Source organism: Carassius carassius, chromosome 22 (assembly GCF_963082965.1).
Source record: "Carassius carassius chromosome 22, fCarCar2.1, whole genome shotgun sequence".
Classification (NCBI taxonomy): Eukaryota; Metazoa; Chordata; class Actinopteri; order Cypriniformes; family Cyprinidae; genus Carassius; species Carassius carassius.
Window position 1 is genome coordinate 9,484,677 of NC_081776.1, and position 24,969 is coordinate 9,509,645.

At 36.4% G+C, this 24,969-nt stretch overlaps 2 protein-coding genes, 2 non-coding genes and 1 pseudogene across 9 annotated transcripts in view; all 5 read left to right on the plus strand.

Annotated features, from left to right (window-relative positions):
* The window catches only part of LOC132098889 (ATP-binding cassette sub-family C member 9-like), a 46,352-nt gene extending 38,748 nt beyond the window's left edge, over nucleotides 1-7,604 (plus strand). For 3 of the 6 annotated variants that reach the window (XM_059505158.1, XM_059505159.1, XM_059505160.1), the window contains 7 exons: nucleotides 397-475; nucleotides 2,184-2,292; nucleotides 3,944-4,047; nucleotides 4,276-4,409; nucleotides 4,974-5,036; nucleotides 5,531-5,713; nucleotides 6,151-6,291. In XM_059505158.1, the coding sequence (XP_059361141.1) occupies nucleotides 397-475; nucleotides 2,184-2,292; nucleotides 3,944-4,047; nucleotides 4,276-4,409; nucleotides 4,974-5,036; nucleotides 5,531-5,668 (627 nt within the window). In that variant the 3' untranslated portion in view covers nucleotides 5,669-5,713; nucleotides 6,151-6,291. Of the gene's footprint in view, nucleotides 1-396; nucleotides 476-2,183; nucleotides 2,293-3,943; nucleotides 4,048-4,275; nucleotides 4,410-4,973; nucleotides 5,037-5,530; nucleotides 5,714-6,150 lie in introns of all 6 variants that reach the window. The other 3 variants (XM_059505156.1, XM_059505157.1, XM_059505161.1) reach the window with 1 other exon arrangement.
* A 1,093-nt stretch (nucleotides 7,605-8,697) lies between these two features.
* LOC132098888 (ATP-sensitive inward rectifier potassium channel 8-like) lies at nucleotides 8,698-12,345 on the plus strand. The gene is made up of 2 exons (XM_059505155.1): nucleotides 8,698-9,460; nucleotides 9,832-12,345. The coding sequence occupies exons 1-2, from the start codon at nucleotides 9,108-9,110 to the stop codon at nucleotides 10,730-10,732; spliced, it is 1,254 nt and encodes a 417-aa protein (XP_059361138.1). The 5' UTR covers nucleotides 8,698-9,107; the 3' UTR covers nucleotides 10,733-12,345.
* A 1,281-nt stretch (nucleotides 12,346-13,626) lies between these two features.
* On the plus strand, nucleotides 13,627-13,767 carry LOC132099305 (U4 spliceosomal RNA). The gene has a single exon (XR_009423079.1). It is a non-coding gene; the product is annotated as a U4 spliceosomal RNA (small nuclear RNA).
* Nucleotides 13,768-15,149: 1,382 nt separating this feature from the next.
* The window catches only part of LOC132098890 (N-acylneuraminate cytidylyltransferase A-like), a 54,664-nt pseudogene continuing 44,844 nt past the window's right edge, over nucleotides 15,150-24,969 (plus strand).
* LOC132099306 (U4 spliceosomal RNA) lies at nucleotides 17,749-17,889 on the plus strand. Its single transcript, XR_009423080.1, has one exon. It is a non-coding gene; the product is annotated as a U4 spliceosomal RNA (small nuclear RNA).

A 24,969-nucleotide genomic window follows, 5' to 3' on the forward strand; every position in this document is an offset into this window, starting at 1 on the left:
ACCTTCAACCGAAGCTGACATTGAGCATTTGGCAGCCCTGATACCGATCGAACTGTTGCAGCACATAACACTCAGTTGAGGTTTTGTCACTGTGGTGTTAATTTTTTCAGTGCTCTGCGAAACCACAGTTAATCTCTGCCTGAATATCAACTACACAGTGTAGCAAAAGTCCATCATCCACTTGCATCTTTATTAGTCTTGTTTTTAGGAGACCCCCTGGCTCTCAATATACAAGCATGACAGCACAGACGGCTTCTTATTGTGACATGGGAACTTTAACTGTCCACACTAGTTTGTGTAATTTAGGAGAACAGCAGCCCTGAGCATGTTTATACAAAAGCAATCTGAAAATGTCAGGCTGTGTCAAGTGCTTACGTCTTATTCTTTCTGTCCCAGGTGGGCATCTGTGGTAGAACAGGCAGTGGAAAGTCTTCGCTGTCTCTGGCCTTTTTCAACATGGTGGATGTTTTTGACGGTAGGTCTTCCCAGGACACTTTCAAGTCTCTATTTAATGAAATCTTATGTTACGCTGAGCATTACAGCGCTCAGATGTATGTCAGGCTTACTGCTGGTGAGACGCTGCTTGTGGATCCCTAGAGAAGAAAAAAATTGTTAGGAAAATATAAAAGAAAAGCCATGGACATTTTTGATAAAGCTATTTTAAACGTCCTCAGCTGCTTACCCTAGAAACATTTATTTCTCTGTCTGTGTTGTTTATTCTTATACTTCTGGTTATTGTCAATTTGACAAGCAGCCATGATGTTATATTTAGACATAAACCATAGATATCTGTTGAGTCTTACTGTCATTATTGATGATGCAATATATTTAGTACAATGTTCACTAATGCATTTGAATGCTAAATTTTTTTTTCTTCATAATAAAAAAAGAAGTAGAAGGCAATGCTATAAATAACAGTTATAACTAAATAGTTATTTTAAGGGTATTGTTTGTATTATGACAAACAGAAATACATCACAGTTATTTTCTCCATGAGTTTTATCATATTATCCAGCATGCAGCATTAACATATTTCTCTTAGCCAAAATAAATCTTTAGCCAAATCAAACAGGTGACGCAGTTTTGTACACATGAGCAAGGCTGTAAGAGATGTTTTAAATCAGAAGTGCACAGACTCTCTCTTCACTGTGTCCATATAAAGCTAAAATGAAAATCTTAAGAGCTGTGTTTGGTCTCCTGATATCCACTACAGACCAATATGTATTAAAGTCATTGTAAACTGACCCGAATGCCCAAAACTAATAAAAACAATCCTTCAAGGAAAGATGAAAAATGTTAATGTGATTGAGATTTTGTGAGGAACTAAATAAAAATCTTAAAGTTTAAATATCTGGGTAACTAATGCATGTCTATGACATTAAATTGATATATGATGGAAAGTGCATGTTTTATGTGAATTCTGATTATAAAAATGTTTCTCACAATTTTTAAACACCTTTTAAATGGTTTAAAAAAAGGAAATAAAAAAAATCTAATATTCAGTGCAGTGAATATCAGCTAAATATAAAATATAAACCAAAGATGCTATTGTTAGCTAAAATCACATCTTTGTAAAAAAAATAAAAATAAATTATATATATATATATATAAAAAAAAATATCAATAATGAAATAAAATATTATTTCAATGTAGTGTCTCAAATAATATAAGCTAGATATAACATAAACCAGTTGTTAACTAAAACTAAATTAATTAAATAATAATAGTAGTAAAAATAAATTGAAATAAATTATGAATATAATAAAATAAATTATATAGATAAATATAAACCAGCATTTATATTGTTAGTTAAACATTTAAAAGTTAGTTTAAAAAAAAGCAAATCAATAAATATACTGTTTTGTATATATATATATATATATATATATATATATATATATATATATATATATATATATATATATATATATATATATATATATATATATATATATATATATATATATTAGATGAAAAGCTTCAACTTAAAAACAAACAAAAATGAGAAATTGGATTTCTTTGGCAACTAACTGAAATAAAAATAAATTAAGGTTAAACATAAAAAAATGACAGAAGCAACAAAATTACCAAAACTTCAAGTGAAATACAGAGAAAAATGGAAAATATAAAAATAAAAGCTTGTTCAAAATAGTGTGTGTCACAATCTTTTTTTTTATTATTAGGAAAGATTGTTATTGATGGCATTGACATCTGCAAGCTTCCACTCCAAACCCTGAGATCCCGTCTTTCAATCATTCTACAGGATCCAGTGCTGTTCAGCGGCTCCATTCGGTATAAACAAGCAAACATGCTCCCTCAACAGACAAAAAGTACATTTGTAGCTCACATGCACCTCACATGCACTCACTGAGGCTAAACTGACAAGACCAGGACCAAGACCAAACACTCCTGCCTGACATTTTAATCAGAAGTCCAGCATAAGCACAGATCATTTACAAAACAAATAGGGGACATTCCAATATATTGGCATTGCATAAATCTGCTGTTCTCAGAATAAGCTATACATTCTTATCTATTTAGTATTTTTTTCCCTCTATATGTTTCTTTTCCAACAGTGTTAAGTATTTATTTTACTGGATGTTCAATATGTTAAACTTCTCACGGAGACTAAGTGTCATGTTTGTTTCTGAAGACAGTGAGCATATGGGGTTTGTTTAAAGAGGCCTCCAAGGGATGAGAAATAAAATAAAACTGAACCACCATCACAAGTCATCTGGGAATGGTTTTGGGCAAGCTGTTGTCATGATGATGTTTATACAAATCAGGCCTAATGGATGATTGGTCCCAGGGGACGGAGCGTAAAAGTTATTAGTACAGCAAATCTTTCCTTGATTTTAATTTTGGAAAATGTACAGCCATAAAAGAAAAAGCTGTAGCCAGAATCCATTTCCCACTGTTTTAAAAACAGGTGTGAATATGTAATATTATCTTATAGTCATTGGTAGCTTTAACACTGTGACCCTTGAGTGTGTTATTAAGGGATAGTCCATCTGAAAATTGTAATTCTGTCATATTTCTTCAAGCTAATGATGTGCCACATCTTTCTTAAGTGGAACAAGAAAATAGTTATTTTGAAGAATGTTCAAGCTGCTCTTTTCCATAAAACAAACATGAAGGTGATTTTTTTCAAAACATTTATTTTTCTTGGTCAAAATTACAATAACACAGTAATATTGTGAAATATTTTAAAATATTATTTATTTCTGTGAAGGCAAAGCTGAATTTTCAGCAGCCATTACTCCAGTCTTCTTCGGTGTCAGATGATCTTTCAGAAATCATTCTAATGCTGATTTAGTATGCAAGAAACATTTCTATTGAAAACAGCTGTGCTACTTTACATTTTTGTGGAAACAATGATACCTTTTTTTCAAGATTCTTTGAATATAAAGTTCAAAAGAACAACATTTGTAATATTTATATATGAAATATTATTTTGTAACATTATGAATATCTTTACTGTAAACTTTTGATCAATTTAATGTATCCCTGTTGAATAAAAGAAAAAACAAAACATTTTTGACACCAATCTTTTTAAATACTGAATGTCAAAAAGTCAGTTACTGGTGACAAGACACTCAATAACCATTGACTATTGAATATCAATATGTTCCTTAAACAAAATTATCATATGACTTAAGGTGACTATTCAGAGGACTTGAATGTAGCACATGAGTCATATGGACAACTTTTATGATTCTTTTATGGTGCTTTTTTTCAAATTATGGTGCTTGACATCCCCATTCTCCTTTTACTTTCATTGTAAGACAGAGCAGAATGAACATTCTGCTAAACTTCTCCTTTCATCTTTTTACTGGTTTTTAACAAGATGACATTGAGAAATGATGGCAGTTTTTTTTTTGGTAATCTGAATGGCTGCTAATTCTTTGTGTGTGTGCTTTTGTTTACACATGTGCATTTTTAGGTTAAATCTTGACCCTGAGTGCACTTGCACTGATGACAGGCTTTGGGAAGCGCTTGAAATTGCCCAGTTAAAGAATATGGTGAAAGCACTTCCAGGGGGATTGGGTAAGAATGATACTCTCCAACTGTTCAACCATTATCAGGATTGGTTGGACACCATAATGTCAGTTACCTCATGATTTTGACTCCAAGTGGAAATTCTCTATTGCAATGAAATGCTGGAATTTTCTGACCTTTTAATGATAACCCGAAACATTCCGTTTTATTTAAAAGTGATATTTTATAAATCTGAACAGCTGTAAAGCATCATGCTGTACGTATGTCTTTCCCCAGATGCTGTGGTGACAGAAGGAGGGGAGAACTTCAGCGTGGGACAAAGACAGCTCTTCTGTCTTGCCCGGGCCTTTGTCCGCAAAAGCAGCATCCTAATTATGGATGAGGCGACAGCTTCTATAGACATGGCCACGGTACAACCACATCTGCATCTATGGAAGACCATTTCCTTTCCATAAGAGAAAAATCAGGACTTGGTAGATCATAACTATGACATAAAAGGTTGAAATTATGAGATACTATGCCATAATTATGAGAGAAGTCGAAATTTTGAGATAAAAAGTCAGATTTACTTTAAAGATTTACTTTTTAGATAAAAAAGCCATAATTACGACAAAGCTTTTGGATTTCTAATATTATTATGGCATTTCATCTCAAAGTTTTTCGTCATAATTTTTTACATTAATTTCCTAATTCTGATTTAGTATCTCATAGTTTTAGCTTTGAATCTCATAATTGTGAATTACTATATAATAATTTCAAACTTGTATGTCCCAATAATGTCTTCTTATCTCACAATTATGAGTTTACCAAAGATTAAATTTTCTTAGACATTTGCAATAGACAAATTTACATCAGTTACATTTTATATCATTTGCTAAACATTTAAAAGCAATATTCTCAACACATTTTACTTACATAACGTGATATATTATATTGATTTGGTATTAAAATGTCTTTTGTGGTAAATTCAACAGGAAAATATTCTTCAGAAAGTGGTGATGACTGCATTTGCTGATCGGACTGTAGTCACTATAGCAGTAAGTTACTATATGTAAACTTTTAGTAGGTCTATATAACAACACCGGCACAGAAATACTCAAAACAATAGAGAAATAGATCTTTAAAGGTATAAAATGACTTTTAACACTGTCCAGGGTTTGACATCTTCACTCCTTTCTCTGTTCTCAACTTTCTCCACCAATTCTGACAGCTGACAATCAGTCACTAACAATCTCTTGGCATTAACACATTGGCTCTTAAGAATATTATTAGCTTGCAGCCACATTTGTACTGTAAACTGTCAATCAGAGCCACATATACACAAAAATGGCATTTCTGCCTCTGTTTGTGTCACTTAAATGCATCCAGTAAACTGCCACAGAACTTGACTGAGCTCTGAATAAATGCATGATCTCTGTCTGCTGCTCAGCTTGCTGCACTTTTTCACCCATTTTCCTCTCCTCACCCTCATCACGTTTTTTCTTCTCTTCTTTCTCCTTTTTTTCCACCTGTCTCTCTTCCTCTGACACAGCACCTGGTTTCCTCCATCTTGGAGGCGGAGCAGGTGCTGGTGTTTGAATCTGGGACTCTGGTAGAAAGCGACAGTGCTCCTAACCTTTTGGCACAGGAGGACAGCCTCTTCAGCATCTTAGTCCGGACGCACAAGTAACTGTGCTTTGCATCCGCCCCTAGATGACTACGCCCTGGCACATTGGTTGGTAACCAAGAGCTTCCTATGTGTGCAACCTATTAGAGCACTTCAGCTCACAGTCACTGAAACCTATTCCAAAGCCAGCTGACTGATTTGACTAGGGATTTTTATTTTTCAACATTTAGATTTTAGATTTCCTATTTTTTTTTAACTTTTTTTTTCTTTTTCACTTGCATAGTCCTCTGGTTTGACAAATTAATTAATCTTTTAAAATACAAATAGCCACAGTAAAGGTGTTGTGAGACTGTTTTTTAGAACATGACATAAAATTCCCTTACCTGACCAGGTGTCCTAAGAAAACAGACTCTGTCCTTGTCACAGCACTATAGAGGATGTAAATATATATATGTAAATATATATATATATATATATATAAACATTCCCGACAGCTAAGGTGATGCTTTAATAGAAATAGGTTTGATTGTGCCCTTTTTCCACAGCATCGTGTCCACACTATCCTGACAGCTGATCTAGTTATTGTGATGAAGCGAGGAAGCATCATGGAGTATGGAAAACCTGAGATTCTCATGGAACAAGAGGATGGCTTATTTGCATCCTTCGTCAAAGCCGACATGTAGACTCACTCATCTACATTACCACATTGGTTTATACCACTTAAGGCCTTATATATAAAAAAAAAGTTGCATCAGAAAGGACTGGACTAAACACAGACTCTGAACTGTTATTGTTTTATATGAACGCTAAGTACAGTATTACAGTGTATTATAAATTGTATTTTTTAGCATTTTTTTGCTCTTTTTCTAAGTTGATGATGCATGTACTCTGAAGCGCATAAGCAATACACATTTATCTACTCTGTTTTGATTAGTACCAACACTGTACAGAGCATGTCTGTCTGGCTGAAGCCTGACACTCTTGTCTGTCTGTCTGAAGTGCATTGCTGAGACAGATTTAGGGAAGAAGGACAAATATAGCTGGCTCCCCAAAGCCTGCACCCTCACATGCCTGTGATGCACTCTTGACAGAATCATTAGCCCACGCTTTCTGGGAGTCCTGCAATGTCCACCAGATAAACCCTAATGTGTTCTTCATACCCTATACAAAACTGATTGTATTTTATATTTCGTACAGTATTCCTCTTATGCTTATTACTTAATCAAATATGCATGTATTCATCTTTACACCCCACATACATAGTCTATATTATGTAAAACAATAAAAAATAAAAAATAAACATTTTGGATGCGATTATCAGATTTGAAAGCCCTAATATACACACCATAAAATGTTTACATTATATTTTTATGCATAGGCTACTTTAAGCAAATAGGCCAACGCTTTTCAAATACACTACAAGTAAAAAATAATTTCAAACCATGTGATTTTTCTCTCTGACGTTTTATTATGGGGATGTCAAAACGAATCTGCTGTCTTTGTACAGCCAGTCGATATATTGTACACATAACGTCCTTTGTTTCTCTCCCCAGCCTGTACCCTCAACTCACTTTTACCTTTTAAACTTCAGCTTTCTTTATCTGATCGCTTTGTTTTCTGGAAGAAACAAGCAAATATGACCTAAACAAAATTATGTTGTAAGTGACTCTTTGTCCCTGAAGTAAAATTATGCATTGCATGGGAAATCTTTCCATTCACTGCACGCTGACTGTCAGGGCTGGAGATCTGATTAATATTTGCAGTAAGCTGTGATGTCACACTTGAGCAGTTATATTCTTCAAACAAAATTAATCTTCATTGCGAGCCAACAGCAGCAACGTTTAAAGTGTTTCTACAATTACTGCTAAGCTCAGGTATTTGCGTGTTCGTAATGATGGACTGACTTTTATTTGTACATATGTAATTAATATGGCATTTGTACCATAAGTATTATGGTGTATTTTCACACAAGAATTGGAAATAAAAATTGCTTTGTGTGTTTGCTTATCTCTGTTGATTGCTTTTGCATCGGCCTAATATTCAGCGAAACATGTAAACAATATACGAAATAACAGTAAAACAATTCTAAAATTGAAAACTGTTTATTAAACGCAAAAAATTTGAAGAAAAAAAATGCATTTGACTTTTGCATTACTTCAAAGTCCCTTGGGTAGAAAAAAAAATAGTTCGCTACACAGCGATCCCTTCTGTTCACATTTAGACTAATTCATGTAAATCGATGCCAAGGACTTCCAAATATGGTGCTATCTGGCCTCGTTCCTATATTTCCATACACAGAACCCCATTTGTAATGTGAGAGAAACATATTAAGTGTGCTATTATAAAGATAACAAATAAATAGTTGACTTTTAAATTGTGGAAACATAGCTACCGAAGCCAAAGCAAATATCTGGATAATGTTTACTTTATATTAAGTTGACAGCGTATTTTTATCTTACCCTCTTTAAGGATAAAGTTAGATATATAAACCTATCAGTTCAGAATTATTTGTACAGCACTTTTCATAAATAGTAGCGAAGCAGTTTTGCGGAAAACGTTTTCTTAGTTAGCAGCTAAAGACAACAGTGAGGAGAAACTCCTTACACAACTATTCTTAAGTATGTTAATGTCTCATAGAAGAAAAAGATCATTTAGCATTTTTTAATAAATAAAAAAAAAATTGGCACATTTGGGTTTATTACTATTATTTATTGTAAAAAAAAATGGCTGTACACGAGTCATATGGACAACTTTTATGATTCTTTTATGGTGCTTTTTTCAAATTATAGTGCTTGACATCCCCATTCTCCTTTTACTTTCATTGTAAGACAGAGCAGAAGGAACATTCTGCTAAACTTCTCCTTTCATCTTTTTACTGGTTTTTAACAAGATGACGTTGAGAAATGATGGCAGTTTTTTTAAAGATCATTCAGTTTGAAAACCCTTACACTATTACAATAACTCATTACATTACACTCACACAGATACATACATTGCTTTTTTATCTTTTCTTTTTTTTTCTTTTTTTGTCTCCATTTAAAATTTTCAAACTTGTCCTGACCTGCAATTATTTTGCGACTGGCAGTTTATCTTAAGATATCATATTTTCACAATTTTTAAGCCGTAAAAAGGGCAGATTTAGTTAGATCTTTTAAATTAGTTTTAGATTCTTCTCTCCAGGGTGAATGTTTCTCGGAAGCAGCAGGACAGTGATGTACCGCCCATGTGTCTAAGTCCTGTAAGAGCGCAGCACAATCATCATAAAGATACTTTATTGAAGCCTTTACGCGGTGAGTGAGTTCATTATTCATCTGGTATTTACTGTATAACCTGACACAAGAACCCGGGTTAAGGTCTGATAGATGGAAAATAACTTTCTTAACTTTGGTTTATGCTAGCCGAGCAGAGTTAGATGGCAGATGCAGGATGGTTATTGAACTGGAGCTGCGCTTTTGTATGGAGAGCCTTTTTCCCTGACCGTTCGCAGTGACGTGCTCAAATAATGCTGCCGCGTAGAAGCATCATTCCCGAAGAGTTCGCGTTCTCCCCGGCGCTCTTGTCGCCGATTCACCGCAGACCTGTGTTCAGGGACCGCGTGAACAAAGCGCGCTTCATCGCCAAGAGCGGCGCGTGCAACTTGTCGCACAAGAACATCCGCGAGCAGGGCAGATTCCTGCAGGACGTGGTCACTACTTTGGTTGATCTCAAATGGCGTTTCACCCTGGTGATTTTCTCCATGACGTTCCTGTGCAGCTGGCTGCTGTTCGGTATGTTCTGGTGGCTAGTGGCCTTTGCGCACGGGGATCTGGACCCTAACCCTAAACCTGGCGTAGAGCAGTGTGTCACTAATGTCAAGTAAGTGTGTTTAAATCGTTAGTTATGGTAAAAATGGGAAGCATGACATGTGTGTGTATACATGTATGTATGCATGTATGTGTGTGTGTGTGTGTATGCATCTCCCAATATCCGACAAATTTATAGTAAAAATCACTAAAACTTTGACATTACATTTTTTTTTTTACTTATGGAAAATATTTAGTGATCAGGAAATTTTTAATTAAAAAACAAAACAAATAGAAGAATAATTTAAAAATCATTATAGAAATTTCATTTATGTGGATAATATTGTTACTATAGTGAGAAATTACTTGGCTGTTCTATTCCCATTATTTTAATAGTTCTAGAAGCCTGCAACTTTTTGTTTGTTTTCTTTTGATCTTTTCCAGCTCTTTCACCTCTGCCTTCCTCTTCTCCATCGAGGTGCAGGTGACGATAGGATTTGGTGGGCGTATGATAACAGAACAGTGTCCCACAGCCATCATGGTGCTCATATTACAGAACATTATCGGCCTAATAATTAACGCTGTCATGTTGGGCTGCATCTTCATGAAAACTGCCCAGTCCCATCGGCGTGCCGAGACCCTCATCTTCAGCCGCCATGCTGTCATCGCCGTGCGTAACAACCGCCTGTGCCTCATGATCCGGGTGGGTGATCTGCGTAAAAGCATGATCATCAACGCAGTTGTGCACCTCCAAGTGGTCCGGAAGACCACTACTCCAGAGGGCGAAGTCATACCCATCCACCAGATCGACGTCCAGACAGAGAGTGCAGTTGCCAGCAACAGCATCTTCCTGTTGGCGCCCCTGATCATATGTCACGTCATCGATAAGGACAGTCCACTGTACGATCTCTCAGCGATGGAGCTGCAGTGTAACGATCTGGAAGTCATTGTGATCCTGGAAGGTGTGGTGGAGACCACGGGCATCTCCACTCAAGCACGCACCTCGTATGTGACTGAGGAGATCCTGTGGGGCCACCGATTTGTACCTATAGTGACCGAGGAAGAGGGGGTGTACTCGGTGGACTACTCAAAGTTCGGAAACACGGTCAAAGTGGCCACCCCACGCTGCAGTGCCCGCGAGCTGGACGAGAAGCCATCTATCCTGATCCAGACACTCCAGAAGAGTGAGCTGTCACAACAGAACTCTTTACGCAAGAGGAACTCCATGCGCCGGAACAACTCTATGCGTAAGAGCAACTCCATGCGGCGCAACAATTCCACACTTGCCGTGCCCAAAGTGCAGTTCTTCACCCCTGAGGGTGGACCAAATCTAACAGTCACATGACAAAAGGACAGCTTAGTGATTTGCACCAATCTTTCTTTAAGTCCTTGTCTTTCTCTAGGTCCTTGACAAGCTCTTTCATTCTTTTTATCATTCCCAACTCTGGCCCACAAGATCCACTTTTCTGCAGAGTTTAGCTCCAGCAGTAATAAAATGCACCAGAACAAGCTATTCGGTGGACTACTGAAAGTTTGGAGACATGGTTAAGGTGGCCACCCCATGCTGAACTGGCCACAAGCTGGACGAGGACCCTCCTTCCTGATCCAGATGCTCAAGAAGAGTAAGTTGTTCCACCACAACTCTTTGCACAAGATTAACTTCATGTGCCAGATAACTCTGTGTGCAAGGGCCACTCTATGCACCGCAACAATTCCACTCTTGCTTTGCCCAGAGTGTAGTTCCTCATCTCTGAGAATGGACCAAACCTTGCTGGCACATGTCTTTCTCTAGGTCCTTGTCAAGCTCTTTCACTATTTTTATCATTCCCATTCTGGGCATACTGGGCCCTTGAAATAAACTTTTCTGAGTTAAGCGCCAACCTTAATAAAACACAGTCTTTAGGATTACTAGGCCCTGTCCCAAATGAGACCCTAAGCCCTTGTGGTCTTCTTCTTAGACCACTCAGCAGAAGTGTGCATCGAGAGTGCATAGTGCAGCAAAGGCTGCACTAGCGAGCAATCTTCTGAAAAGTAAAATAATGAATGGGACACCCTACAGCAGTTTTTCCCAACCCTGTTCCTGGAGGCACACCAGCAGTACACATTTTGGATGTCTCCCTTATCTGACCCCTCCATTTCAGGTCTTGGAGTCAACCAGTGAACTGATGAGTTGATTCGGGTGTTTGATTAGGTAGAGTTGAAAAACATAGTGTTGGTATGTCTCCAGGGACAGGATTGGGAAACAAGTTCACAAGAAGTATGCCACTTTGGACAGGGCCTTGATTCTGATTGGTTTCTTGTATGACTGTTGATCAAGTCAAGTCATCTTTATTTCTATACTGCTCTATACAATACAGATTGTGTCAAAGCAGCTTTACAGTGTTAAACAGAAAAATAGTGTGTCAAAAATGCAAGAGTACAACAGTAAAGTAAAATTTTCAGTGATAGCCAGTTCATCACTGATTCAAGAGCGACAGTGGCAAGGAATCCAAACTCCATCTGTGACGGAAATGGAGAAACCAGGCTCAAATAATGATCTTCAAATAATGTGTAATTCCTGAGAGCTCCACAAATAATTAGACAAATTAGTCAACATGAAACAGAAATGTCCTATCTGGCTTCTAAAAGCATATTACAGATTGTATTGTAAACAATTCTTCTTACTTTCTTTTTGTAATTTTAAAATGTCATGACTGAACATTAGACTTCTCTCTGGTGATGTATGCAAGTTGTTCTTGTTTTTTTACATAACACTTGGATGTTTTTTTATTTTGTTTTATTTTTTATATCAAAAGAACCTTTTTCTTCTATAACGAACATTTTGTGGAATGGAATGTCTTTTGTGGATATTAACTTTTTCATGTAACCATCAATGCCAATAAACAACCTTTATTTTTAAGTGTACTTCTGTTTCAGCACGACAATGACAATGTTTCACATTTAAATAAACAACTTTTATTTTTTCATTTGATCTGAAATAAATGGCATGTGTGTTCAATAAAGCTCTGGGACTTTTATTTCAATTAACTCTATAAATGAAACCAAATGCATTAAATAGGTTATTTAAAAAGCTTAAATGATACTAGAAAAAAATAAGAAGCAAATAAAAATCATTAATTGTGATTGTGATGCTGATGAAGTGCTCGTGTCGACCTCTGGTGGAGATCTGGAGAAATTGCATGTGTTGGCGACCTCTGATGGTTTGTTGTGCAACTACAGACGTTAGCAGTAAACTTTCCTCCAAGCTTCATTGCGACTAGCAAGAACATCTCCAACGTCAACGATTATTATCTGAGCGTCAGGCAGGTAAACGTCACACGATTGATGATGTAAATTGCATTCGTTTTTAAGTATGTGTGTGCGCGTGTTGTGTATGTATGTATGTATGTGCTGTGTTATATTTAAGAACTGGCTAACTTAGTCAAGCGTTTAGTGAACATGGTGAATGGCCCCAAAGTTAGTGCTCTAAACCGTTTAAGTTATTACATTCCGAATAATATTGTTAGAACAATTCCACGATATGACGACACATACAGCTACGTTTATAGACCGAGTTTTATATTGTGTAACATGTCAAAAGGGTAACGTGATGTTCCAGTGACAAGCTACTGAATCATCAGCTGCACCAACTCGAATGATAATTTGTCCATTTTACTGGCGAGTGTGTTTAATTCGTATTTTAATGCGTATTATTTATTATATTGTAAACGTAGCCCACATATTTACACCTTTTTAATCAAACACAATTAAATATAGTCAAGTGGAGATCATTATTTTTAAATAAATACCGCCCTCTGGTGCCCACTTGCAGTTCTGGCATCCACTTGTAGTTCTGGCATTAATAACATGCTGCACACAATAGATGTGAAAAAGAAACAAGGACTCACTGCATAGCACTGCCACTAACTGCAAAAAAAAATGGATTTATTTGCGTATGCGTCTTTTTTAATATATAATATGACACTTCTAAAGGATTTGTGGCACTTTGTTCTTAGTATACTTGAAAACGGCTGCATATCCCAGCATGCACTGCGCGGGGTTAAACAGTAGTCTATATTTCTGTTTAAAACGAGCACAAAAACGCTTGTTTTTCACGACGTATGTCTACTGTAGCATTTCGATTGCATATACACATTCGCAGCCATCCTATATCTGGGAGAGGGAATAGTTAAGTACACTCACCATCGATGAAACTGGTGTGTTGTTTGGTGACTTCCCCTCTCTGGACGGAAACTCGTTAGCTTTGCGCAGTGGCAGTATCGTAGCCTATGAGGTTTATCCGAGGCGCGATTATTGCTAATTGAAAACTTTACCCAATACCCCGCCGTAACGACTTGAAATATAGTCGGTACTGGCAATTTTTGACGGTCTTTACGGAGACTGATTCAATAGTGAATTAAAGATAATATATATATTATAAGCATTTTATTGTGTTCTAATGTTATATATTGGACATGATTTTATAAATTAAAAATATAAAAAATTTATTAATGTTTAAGTTGTGGGGTTTTTAATTCTACGAATTAGTTATGAGTATGTTACTATACAAAGATTTTCTGGACTAAATTAAACTGTGAGTGATATCAATTCATTTAACTTTATTATTATCGTGTCAAATGTGGAAAGTATTATTTGTGAATTTTAAACAGTTTCTTCATTTAATGCTCTCAGTGTGACTCCCCATTATAAAGTGCAATAATTACAAATACACAAATTATGTCTTTTAAAGTCAATGCGCAAATTGAAGTAATACTTATCTGGGGTCCCCACCATAACACTTGTTATTTTTTAAGTTTTTTTGGTGGGGGTTAGTCTCGCAATACACAATATATTTAATCTTAATATGCACATCTATATAGTATTTATTAAAAGAAGGCTTACATAAAATAACAGGTGTTGATAAAGAATAATCAGTCCAGTGTTGCTTAACAAAGAGAGATACATATAAGGCACTTGAAGATCTGTAATAGCATGACATCAAAATACATTCAAATTTCTCAAAAACAATAATGTTCAGATGGCTTTCAGACTCACTGAATGGTATTCAGATTCAGCAGTGGCACAGGAATAACTATTTCATGATGTCTCAGAAAACAGTGATAAAGGAGCAGTCAGTACTATAGTATACAGTGACCTATAGTCCAGTACCAAATACCTGAGACTGTAGAACATATGCTTATTGTTTAAAATATAAATTAAAGAGTATGGATATGATAAATGACGTGGAGTAAAGAATATTATGGACTGCAGCAGGAGTGAACAAGGAATTAAATATTTGATTTGCTTTCTGACTAAAACAGGACTCGTGACAAGAATATGATGACAAAAGTATATGGGAAATAACTAGAACCAGAAGATGGCAGTAATGCAACGTTAAGGATATGCAAGTGCGTTAAACCCGAAGAAGATGAGGAAGAGGAAGCCATACGTGGACATAACCAGAAACCTTTACTGTGTCTATACCAGAAACGGTTGCGCGTATTCTTTTAATATTTATAGCGTATTAGAGGGAAATACATCAAGACAAATCAAGAATATATGGAGAATTGTTTAAGTATTTTAAAAAGACAAGATTACGGACAAGATGCGGACATGCACCTTTAACGTTGGTTTGCCAATCCGCTAAAAAAAGACGACATGGCGTTTTACCATCTAACATTACGTTTCTCGCAGAATAACATTATTAGTTGTATTGCTGTAGCGTTACATGAATTGCTTCTGGATGAACGAAAAGCCCTGGAACTCTGCGTCTGCATGCTTTGGGTGCTAAAGTGCATAGGATGAGTCCAGAGGTGTCCAAAGACTCCACAAGCTCACTGGAGACCATTCAGGAGTTCATTAGACATCACCCAGGTTGGAAAATATGCTTTGTTGCAGTCATATCCCATTGCATGAGTTCGTTCTTTATTAAGGGGGTGACTGCAGCTTGTAAAACAACAGTGTCCACTCATCCACCTACTTCTGCTTTTGTAAAACAAACAGAAGAAGCCACGTAAACCAAGTTCTGTCATACCGTTGTATACAAGGAGAGTTTCACCATTCATCTCTTTATTTGTGAAAAACAGACTCTGCAGTTGACAAATATTCATTCAATGATGCACAGGAATGTTTATAATAACCTTTGATTGTGATATTTACCAGGGAAGTAATGTGTTTTTATTTTATTTTTTTTAAATATGGTTCTGATGAAATATATTTATTCCCCTGTAACAAAGAACCTGAGAGAGACACACACAGCTTGTTGCAAGCTTCAAAACCTTGCTAGATTCAGCCTCTTTCTAAAATCTGTAGAGAAAAGGTGAATGTTTTCATAGTTTAGGTTTGAGCAATATTCTCTTTCAGTCTCTGGTCTGGAGTGTAAAAAAAATTGTAAATGCTGTTCACTAAAAATATATATATGTAATTTCAAAGTTGTAAATAAAACAAAGAAATTAGCATGCATATTGCAGGAAAATACTATTTCAGTTTTTCTACTTACATTTCTTTTTTTACATTTAATTCAAAGTATTACTTGCTGTTTTTCACTTAGAAATTGCTAATATTTTCACAATGTAGTAAATAACAGTTGGTGTAGCACAGAAATTGAAATTGGCTATGAATAGGACATGATAAAAGCACAGTGGTTACCGTTAATGCAATGTTCTTGCACAGATGTTGACATCATCTGTAACATCCAGGCCACATCTCCTTGTCTGCACCCTCAGCATCTTAAAGAGGCTTTGGAGTACATCACCAAAGGAGGGTGTGATTCTGTCTTCTCTGTGGTCTGGCGACATCATTTCCGATGGCAAGAAGTCAAGAAAGGTTTGTTGAAGTGCATTCTGTAAATGTTCAGTTTATGCAATATACTGTTACATGTACACATTCAGAAGTTACATGTACACATTCAGACCTAATGGTTAGAGAGTCGGACTCGCAATCAAAGGGTTGTGAGTTTGAGTCTCGGGCCGGCAGGAATTGTAGGTGGGGGTAGTGCATGTACAGTGCTCTCTCCACCTTCAATACCACGACTTAGGTGCCCTTGAGCAAGGCACCGAACGCCCAACTTCTCCCCGGGCGCCACAGCATAAATGGCTGCCCAATGCTCCGGGTGTGTGTTCACGGTGTGTGTGTGTTCACTGCTCTGTGTGTGTGCACTTTGGATGGGTTAAAAAGCAGAGCACGAATTCTGAGTATGGGACACCATACTTGGCCGTATGTCATGTCACTTTCTTTCTTTTTCTAAAAAGAACGCTTGTGAATAGAGCCTTAAACTAGTTTTGGACTACTTTTCAAAAGTTTGGTGTCAGTAAGATGTTTTTTATTAACACTTTCATAAGAGATTTTCAAAAACATTACAAATCTTAGCCACCCCAAACTTGTGTACAGTAGTGTTTTTGTAGTTTAGGTAGAATTCATTGCATGTTTGAGACTCTAATCTTTTATTTGTATTACAGAAGCTCAGTGTACTAAGGCACTGAACCTGAACCTAGCTCGGAGGCCGCGGCGGCAGGACTGGGCAGGAGAACTGTGTGAAAACGTCTCTTTTTACTTTGCTACCAAAGAACTTATAGAAAAAGGGCTCCTTCAGGTAATATTTGGGGATTTGAAATGAGTACCATTAAGGCCACCATTACTCATCCTCCATATCCTCAGTGAATCTCTTAATATTTTGGCATGACTGTGATTTTGTTTTACATTTGACAGGGTGGAAAAATGAAGTACTATGAAATGGATACAGTGTGGATATTGATGCTGACATAGACTGGCCTATAGCTGAACCGAGAGTGCTGAGGTCAAGAAACAAGTGTGTCCAAGCAATTTTATGTTAGTGCAAAGAGTACAAAGTCGGAATTTAAGCAAACTGTGTTTGGGTGTGTATGTTTGATACAGGTATGGTTACTTCGGAAAGGACAAACCTGAAGTTGTGAGGCTTCAGCTGTGTAATGTGTCCAGATGTTCACTGACCTACATCTCAGCAAATGGAGAGGAGGTGGTGTCCATCAGTACCAGAGACCAGGCCGTCATCCACATGCTGAAGAAAGAGGAAGTGAAGGTGATTCTGGCTTGATTGCCAACCTTGTGTGACCCACCCCCGACCTCAGCCAACCCCCACACAAACAATGCACCCATCCCTCTTTTGTCTTTGCCGCTTTGTATCCCATCATGCAACTGGGAGCCCTCTTGTTTTTGTCTTTTAATTCAATATAATTTGGGTATAAAATCCACAACTTGATATTTGACTTTTTAAAACTGCCGGTTTTAACAGTTTAAGTTTAGAGTTGTGCAGTTTGATCATTTTTGGTGAGTTCTGCTGGTCCCACCATTGATGATCACAGGGGCTCAGATGGATAAGTACACAGATGTCTCCTTTAGCTGATTATCTTTGCGCAGTGGCAGTATCGTAGCCTATGAGGTTTATCCGAGGCGTGATTATTGCTAATTGAAAACTTTACCCAATACCCCGCCGTGACGACTTGAAATATGGTCGGTACTGGCAATTTTTGACAGTCTTTACGGAGACTGATCTTTCAGTTTAAAAAAAGAAATGAGCATTAAATTGCCAATTGAATTAATAAAATGTTGTTTTATTCATCTTTAAGATGTTCTAAAGCTGTATAATGTCTTTCTTCTGATAAACACTATTTTAAAATTTGTATATATTGTTTTTCCTGCCTTTCCTTTAGGTTATTTTGATTGAAAAAGACACCATAATAAAAGCCTTAGCAGACAAACTCTCAGAGAGAATGGTCTGACCACAGGAAGTCGACGACAAACTGAAGAAAGTGCAGGAACTCCTGGAGAAAGAAGGAATGGTGTTGGAAGAGGGGGCACATTTAGGAGAGACATGAGCTTTGTTTTTTTTGTTTTGTGTTTTCAGTTACATCAGCCAAATGCCATGCTCAGTAGTGATAGGATTTATGGCTCTTTGAGGGGATCCGGATCTTCGCGATCCGTTCCTTTCAAAGAGCCATTCAAAAGAACGGCTCTTTTGGCTCTTTTTAAATATTTAGTCAGATTTAAGAAGCCAGCTTGGGGGCATCTGTTTATCCTGGAAATAATCACTGGGAGGAATGATGAGGTGAGATTTGTAGTCAAATAATTAAAACTCAGATATCACACACCAATATCTGAGTTTGAATTATTCTGAAATATTGATTATTACCTCATTTGTCATGTGTGGACTATATTCCATAGGGTTGCACAAATCCCTCTGCTTAGACAGTGACATCACTATTTTGGATTTACCTTTAGTACAAAGTGTGTGTGTGTGTGTAAAGCTAGGTTGACTTATGTTATTCATACAATACCTACTCAAATAAACATCAAAAACAAAGCCGGCTGCAATGAATTTCTGTGCAAAACAGCTTTTACTACAAACACTTTCACACAAGAACATTGTTATCACACAAGAACATTTTGATAGAAAACAAAAAATATTTAAAGTAGACAAAAATTAGAATAACAAAGTGGGCTGCAATGAACATGCACAACTAAAAACTAATATCATCACGCTATAAAGGGTTGGCCTGCGCTGGGTGCGCCCCTCCCCCTATAACTGTTCTGTCTCGCGGAGGAGCTCATTTGTGTGCATCTGTGTGAAATACGCATAGGAAAAAAGAACGGCTCCCCTCCAGCCGCGACTAGGCTCCCATCGTTCATGTTTATGAGCCGTTCAAAAGAATCGGTTCGTTCGCGAACGTCACAACTCTAATGCTCAGTAAAACATGGTGTGTCTCAGCAAAGTTGTTGTTGCTATTACAGATTTAAAAGATTGTACCTCAATTTCAATAACAAATACTAAAACCTGTTACTTTATCAGCCTTTTATCTGGTAATTTTGATAATGTTATGATTTTTCATTAGACTGACTTAAACACACCAATTTCTTTAAAATTACTATTAAAAATTGCATCTTTAGGGACTTCTGGTGTGGGCGAAAGCAAGATGGCAGCTTGAGAACGAGTCGCTCATGACTAAAGTGACAAAAGGGCCTAAACGAATAATATTACTCATTAGCTAATCATAGCGAGGAGGACGGGGACATGGAAGTGGATTTGAAGATGATATTTAGAGAAATAAAAGAATTCCGTCAAGACAACAAGAAAGATTTTCAAGAGCTCAAAGAGGACATCAACAGAGCAAACAAAAGGCTAGAGGAAATGGAAGAACGGATAACAACAATGGAGGATCAGATGCAGGTTACAGAGGAGGTTATGAAAGTGATGTTAAAACTTCACAGCCAACTTGAAGTAATCTAATTGACCAGGAAGGACGTGACAGGCGTAACAACATAAGAATCTACTCTACCCGAAGGATCTGAGAAAAACCACTCTTAAGTAGCCGCATTTCCACTGTCGGGCCAGTGCGAGCCAGGGCTTAAAACAGGTCGGGCCGGGCCGGGCGGGGCTAATAGCCTCGGGCCAGTAGCACCGAGGCCAGAATAGCGCAGGGTTTCCACAGTCAGGGCCTGAAGCACGCCTCTCGGGAACAACATCACGCAACCCCATTATTTCACTAACAAAGAGAAGTTATCAGACTAAGAAATAAGTCACTGGAACTAGTGCGATCAAAAAACGAACATTATAAAAATGCTTTGTTAAATATTTAAATTCAAAAGCATCAATGTTTTGACTCAATACCATGACTTAGGTGCCCTTGAGCAAGGCATCGAACCCCCAACTGCTCCCCGGGCGCCGCAGCATAAATGGCTGCCCACTGCTCCGGGTGTGTGCTCACAGTGTGTGTGTGTGTGTGTGTGTGTTCACTGCTCTGTGTGTGTGCATTTCGGATGGGTTAAATGCAGAGCACAAATTCTGAGTATGGGTCACCATACTTGGCTGAATGTCACTTCACTTTTTACTATAGAATACGTGATACATTGATCATAATGAATTAATTTATAGGACTCAAAATTAATCACACAGAAATAAATGTATTTATATTTTATTTATTTTTAACGCTTATAAAAAATAGCCAGCTTATTCAGTCGAGTCTGTTTCTGTTTATTTGTAGTCACAGTAGCCTATACGTCACATTTAGAATGAATGATATCATCTCTGTTTTTATAAAAGCTCCCGAACATAAAACATTATATTTCTATGATGGGCTACGTGGAGCTAAACTCTTGAGATGAGACTTACAACAGATAATATAAATTACTAAATAATTACACGATTGTGATAGAGAATAAGAAGCTGACATCTGATTTCTTCAAGCGGTCATATTTACCATGTTTACTATGGTAATGTTAATGTTTAGCGTCTTAGTTAGTCTTTTGCATCATTTATAAATATTTCTACCTTGTATGGTGATTATAATCCACATCAGATCAAGTTATTCTGCTGAAAGTGAGTTTTGAGCTCAACTTATTTTAAAAAGTCTTTAATGCTGGTCTTAAAGCTGTTATCTTTCTGTAATGATCTGCAGCGCTGACGCTCTCCAGACGCGGAGAGCGTGGCCTTTGTTCATGACCACTCTAGCCCTAGCTGGTCTGCTTTGGCCCAAGGTTTTCGTCGGGCAAAAAAACCCTGGCCGTTTGCCCCGAGGAAGCCCCGACGAGGCACGATCAAGCCTCGGAAGTGACAGTGGAAACGCGACTGGCCCTGGCACGCACTAGCACGCCCGGTTTAGACAGTAAAAGAAATGTCATCAATGTTTATATCTGAACTCTAAACTTCATCAATGTCACATGTCAATTTTATGTATGACAGCTTTTTAAAATTTGTGAAACTTAACATATTAAATTTGTTTTAGACGTTGCAATGATGCCATCGATTTGGCTTTTTATCCATTATTTTTAGAGCACGATTATACAACATTTCAATTTTTTTGATTAAGGAGTCACTTGTTTGAGTCCAAACTGTTATACAGTATGAAATGCGAGACAAGATCATTGCATGCATAAAAAGATGAGTTGCCTCATTTGAGATATATTTTCTAATATATATTTCTACATGTTTATCAAATTTAAGTTGTGATTCTAAAACAGTACCAAAAAAAATAAGCTCATCTACCTCCTCGATTTCTTTATTATTTACTCGAATTATTACTTTTTCTTTTTGCTTTCTATTAGAAAAGCACATAAAGACAGTTTTCTTAACATTCAGAGTAAGATGATTTTCCTGAAGCCATATAGATATCCTTTCCATTTGTTTATTTAAAACTGCAGCAACCTTGGCAGATGACTTAGCCGATAAATTACTGTGTGATCAGCATAAAGCTGACATTCAACATCTGGGCAACAACATGGTAGATCATTTATAAACATACTAAAAAGCAAGGGGCCTAATATTGAGCCTTGTGGTAACCCCATTTTATTTCTCATAGACAATGATTTTGTATCCTCGATTTTAACACACTGATCTCTTAGATTTAAATATGAGGTAAACCACTCAATTGAAAGTTTACTAAAATTAAATGCACTTAGTTTAGATAAGAGAATAGTGTGGTTAACTGTATCAAATGCCTTTCTTAGATCAATACATACTGCTCCCATCACATGACCCTGATCCAAAGACTGTCTATCTTTTTCCAAGAAATAACATATCTAAATTGTAAACATCTTTTGCTGTTGAATTCAGTAGAAGCTTTACAATTTCAATTATTCTGTTCTCTTCAATCTCCTTAATAAAAAATGAGTTTGGTAGCTCATCCTCCACTTTATTATTTAATAATACTGGTTTAAAATTTTGAGCCAATTCATCTACTGAACTTATAAAATATTTATTAAACTCATTTGCTAGAGAACCTTTATCATCAATTACTTTTCCATCTATTTGTAACTCTTTGATTGTTTGCTGCTTATGAGTTTTATTTGTTAAATTATTTAATTGTTTCCATAGGGTTGTACCTTTGGCACTCTCTATTATTTGTGTATAATGTGATACTTTTGACTTTCCGTAATTCTTGTACTACTTTGTTTCAGAGACCTTTATAGATTAAATGATCTGTATTTAATTTAGACAATAATGCCATTTTTAAAGCGTGGTCTCTTTTTTTCATAAGATTACGAATATCACTGTTTAACCATGGTAATGATAATTTTTTCCTTGAGCATTTAAAGGGAAAATTAAAGTTTAAATGGGGAGAGAAATGTTTGAATATTTAGGGGTTCAAATACCCAAAGATATCACAAGACTATTTGATGTGAATTACAAACCACTGTATTCTATAATCAAATCAGATTTGGCTAGATGGAATCTTCTACCATATCTAGGATTATATGGTAGAGTTGAATCAATTAAGATGAATATACTTTCCAGGATCTCTTCCATACACTTCCGATAGAGATAAGCAAACAAAACTTTACTGAATGGGATAGATTGATATCACGATTTATATGGCAAGGGAAAAAAACAAGAATAAAATTTAGGACACTACAATTACAGAAAGAAAAAGGAGGTCTTGCCTTGCCATGCTTAGAGGAATATAATCGTGCAGTTTAACTACGACCTGTATTATGTCTATGTAATCCAGATTTTAAAGCCAGGTGGAAAGAAATAGAAAATGCTAACCTGAAAAGACCTCCAATCCAAGCTATAATGGCAGACGAACACTTGAATAAAATGTATATACATTAATTAAATCCGTGGACAACTAACTTATTAAAGATTTGGCAAGATACAATAAAAAAATAATAATTTGATAGATTTGGTATCAATCTTGAGATGGCCCGCCTATGATTCAACATTTGCTCAAAATACTCTAGACAATAGCTTTAAAGCTTGGAATAAACGAGGCCTCACAGCATACTGTACGTTTTTACATAAAGGGCAAGTATTGGATTTTTAGACACTCAAATGTGAACACCTGTTATGTAATAAGGATTTCCATACAAATAAGACACAACATTAATAATATTATAAGGGAATATAATGACAAGGAAAACAGTATTATTAAAATGTTTATTGCAATATATAAAATGGGGGACATGACAAAAATAATTACAAAATTGTATAAAAGTCTACAAAACCAAAAATTTGAAAATACCCAATATATTAAAAATAAATGGGAAATGGGAAGGAAATCTGAATATCCTAGAGGAAGATTGGGAAAGTATTCTTAAATCACAGTGGAAGACACTCAATTTGGAGAGAATTTGGTTGGAAAAATATCACTAGATTCATCCTCACCCCTGAGCAGAAGAGATACCAAAGCAAAAATGCAACCTGCTGGAGTTTGTGCGGCTCAAATCAAGCCAAACATAGCCATATATTCTGGAAATGCCCTAAAGTTCAGAAATATTGGCAGGAAATCCATAAGAGTTTAGAGAGTATTTTCATGGAACCCATCCTATTTAGTTTCTTAACTCTATACTTTGGTCTTAGAAGTCTTAAATCAGAAGACAAATCTGATGAATACTTAATGAGAATTATGTTGGTAGCTTGCAAAAAGGTTATAACCAGAAAATGGTAGCAACCTGAAACACCAGAAATTAATGATTGGCTGGGAACTGTGAACGAAATTTACACAATGGAGAGATTAACAATGAATCTTCGGCTACATTCTGAGAAATTTGTTAAGATATGGGGAAAATGGATAGACTACATTCGCCCACTAAGACCAGACCTAGTATAGAGATTAAGATATTTTAAGGGAAGTAGGTAAAAATATTATTGAATAAAAAGAGAAACAAAGGATATAAGGACTAAAAAAGCAATGGTAGGGAGAAGAATAAAAAAAGAAATACCCACATTGGGAATGAGAGTACTTCTGGAGTAAAATGTATTGTCTTCAAGTTTTTTTGTTTTTTTTTTGTTAGGAAAAAAAATGATCAGATCAGGTACCCAAACTACTGGGCAGATTTAAAAAGCCTGGAACTGGCAGGGTTGAGTGGGGTACCCATGGATCCCCCAATAGTGCCACTCAACCAGTTGTAAATAAATCTGCCGCATGGCAGTAGGTCACGCAGTCACAGAAATGAGTGTGTTTATGAGGATACTTGCATTTGGATGCATATAAGTGTTTATGCAATCGTTCAAAGCCAATAAAGTGGCAAAAATGCTTACGAGCTCTATTAGCAGCTGATGCGGCATACGTTCTTCTCTCACACAGAAACAGAGACCGCGCAAGCATATAGCTCTGTTGTTTGTGTTTCAACGGCCTAAAATCAGATGTTTTAAACTGTAGTGCTTAAAAATGCATGCAAACATTAAGTTTTCGTGACCACGCACACAGCAACATGGCGTGACCGCACGCATGCTGTTATTCACGCGTCTGCCTGCATCCCCGTGTAATGCATGTAAGACTGCCGTCATTGAAATAATGAAAACGTATTGCCATAAACAATGTATTTTGCGGCACTACGAAATTAAAGATGGAGCACAAAATGAAATGATATACTTTTAAATTAAATTTAGATTAAAGTTGACACAAACATTGCATGCGCTGCCCCGCCCCAGGAAAAAAGTTCAGACTTAGGATTTATTTTTTGCTTTAACCCTTGATAGCTGTTCAGTCATGCAAGATTTTGAAACTCAAATAAATTAAATATTTAAAGGGATAGTTCACCCAAAAATGAAAATTCTGTCATCATTTACTCACCCTCATGTCGTTCCAAACCTGTATGAGTTGCTTTCTTATGTTGAACATAAAAGAAGAT